General features: G+C 35.1%; 1 protein-coding gene across 1 annotated transcript; it reads right to left on the reverse strand.

Moving 5' to 3' along the window:
- Positions 1–351: 351 nt before the first annotated feature.
- On the reverse strand, positions 352–690 carry LOC138895705 (uncharacterized). Its single transcript, XM_070180425.1, has one exon. It carries the CDS (start codon positions 688–690, stop codon positions 352–354), a length of 339 nt encoding a protein of 112 aa, XP_070036526.1.
- Between the last annotated feature and the right edge of the window lie 827 nt (positions 691–1,517).

A 1,517-nucleotide genomic window follows, 5' to 3' on the forward strand; every position in this document is an offset into this window, starting at 1 on the left:
TAGGGTGACAACCAGTCCATACCCAAGATAACATCACAATCTAATTGAGCAACAATAGGTCGACTATGGTCTCAAAACCACCAAGAACAACTAAACACGACAGATACACAGAGGCGGAGCTAGGATTTAAAGTGTATGGGTTCTAAATTATAAGATAAGACTATGACCTAAAACTAATATACAATAACAAGCTGACTAAAGAATGGGTATCGATATCTAAAATATATTAAAAGGAACGAACCAGAGAAACACAGTATATGAATATAAACATTATCATTTCAATTGCACTCGATGACTTATCATATTTTGAAAACGATCAATGATCGCATCATTAGGTACACTTTCAAATACTTAATCCTCTATATAACAAACTAAATAATCATTCAAAAATTCATCACCAATTCTTCTTCGCAAGTCATTTTTAATAAACTTCATTGAAGAAAAAGCCATTTCGACCGTTGCAGTAGCCATAGGTAATATCAAACTTAGCTTCACAAGCAAATAAATAAGTCCCCATGTCTTGTGAATATTTGCTTTAACCAATAGCTTCGAGAGATCGCCAAGCCCTTTCAAGTTAGAGAATTCATTGTCCATTTCTCGCACATAGTCAATATAGTTGTCAAGCTTAAAACTAAGATCTTCAAGCTTGGAAGAAGAGAACTCATTTTGATAATATGTAGCAAGTTTCATAATCTTATTTTTTATCATAATTTGCAAAAGAATCATCGGGACTCAAACTAGCCATACCAAGAAGCATATCAATATTCACTTCACTAAAATGACTGTTAAGCTCCGAAAGTTATAAATCAATAGCGGCACAAAAAACTTCTACATGCAAATGATGAGAATATGTAACGGTTGAGCTTTTACGCTTAGACTTTCCAAGACCATACTTCTCATCCATTTGGGGATCACAATACCATTCTTATCACAAAACAAAAAGACATAATCTAACAAAGAATTCCATTTAGATTCCCTTATTGTTTGCAATTGCCTCTTTGTGAAATGAACAAGTTTCATAATACTAACAATATCTTGATCTTTTCTTTGCAGAGTCATTGTAATAATCCGACTTGTCGTTTCAAAAATTTAAGTTCCGTTCGGCGACATAAGGCCCGGAGCAGCTTCGTATTACGCGTATTGACTTGCATGCGCAATTGAATTCAATTACCAGATGATTCAAAGTGATTTAGGACACTTGGTGTTTAAAAAGGAAGCTTAAGTCTTAGAATTTTGACCGTAGTCGGAACCGTGTGAAGACGACTCCGGAATGGAGTTCCGTCGGTTCCGTTAGCTCCGTATGATGATTTGGGACTTAGGAGCGTATCCGAAAAATTATTCGGAGGTCCGTAATGGAATTTAAGCTTGAAATGGCGAAACTCAAAATTTTGGAAAGTTTGACCGGGGGTTGACTTTTTGATATCGGGATCGGAATCTGATTCTGGAAATTTTAATAGCTTCGTTATATCATTTATGACTTGTGTGTAAAATTTGAAGTCATTCCGAATTGATTTGAT

The sequence above is a fragment of the Nicotiana tomentosiformis genome, chromosome 7, assembly GCF_000390325.3.
Source record: "Nicotiana tomentosiformis chromosome 7, ASM39032v3, whole genome shotgun sequence".
NCBI classification, from domain to species: Eukaryota; Viridiplantae; Streptophyta; class Magnoliopsida; order Solanales; family Solanaceae; genus Nicotiana; species Nicotiana tomentosiformis.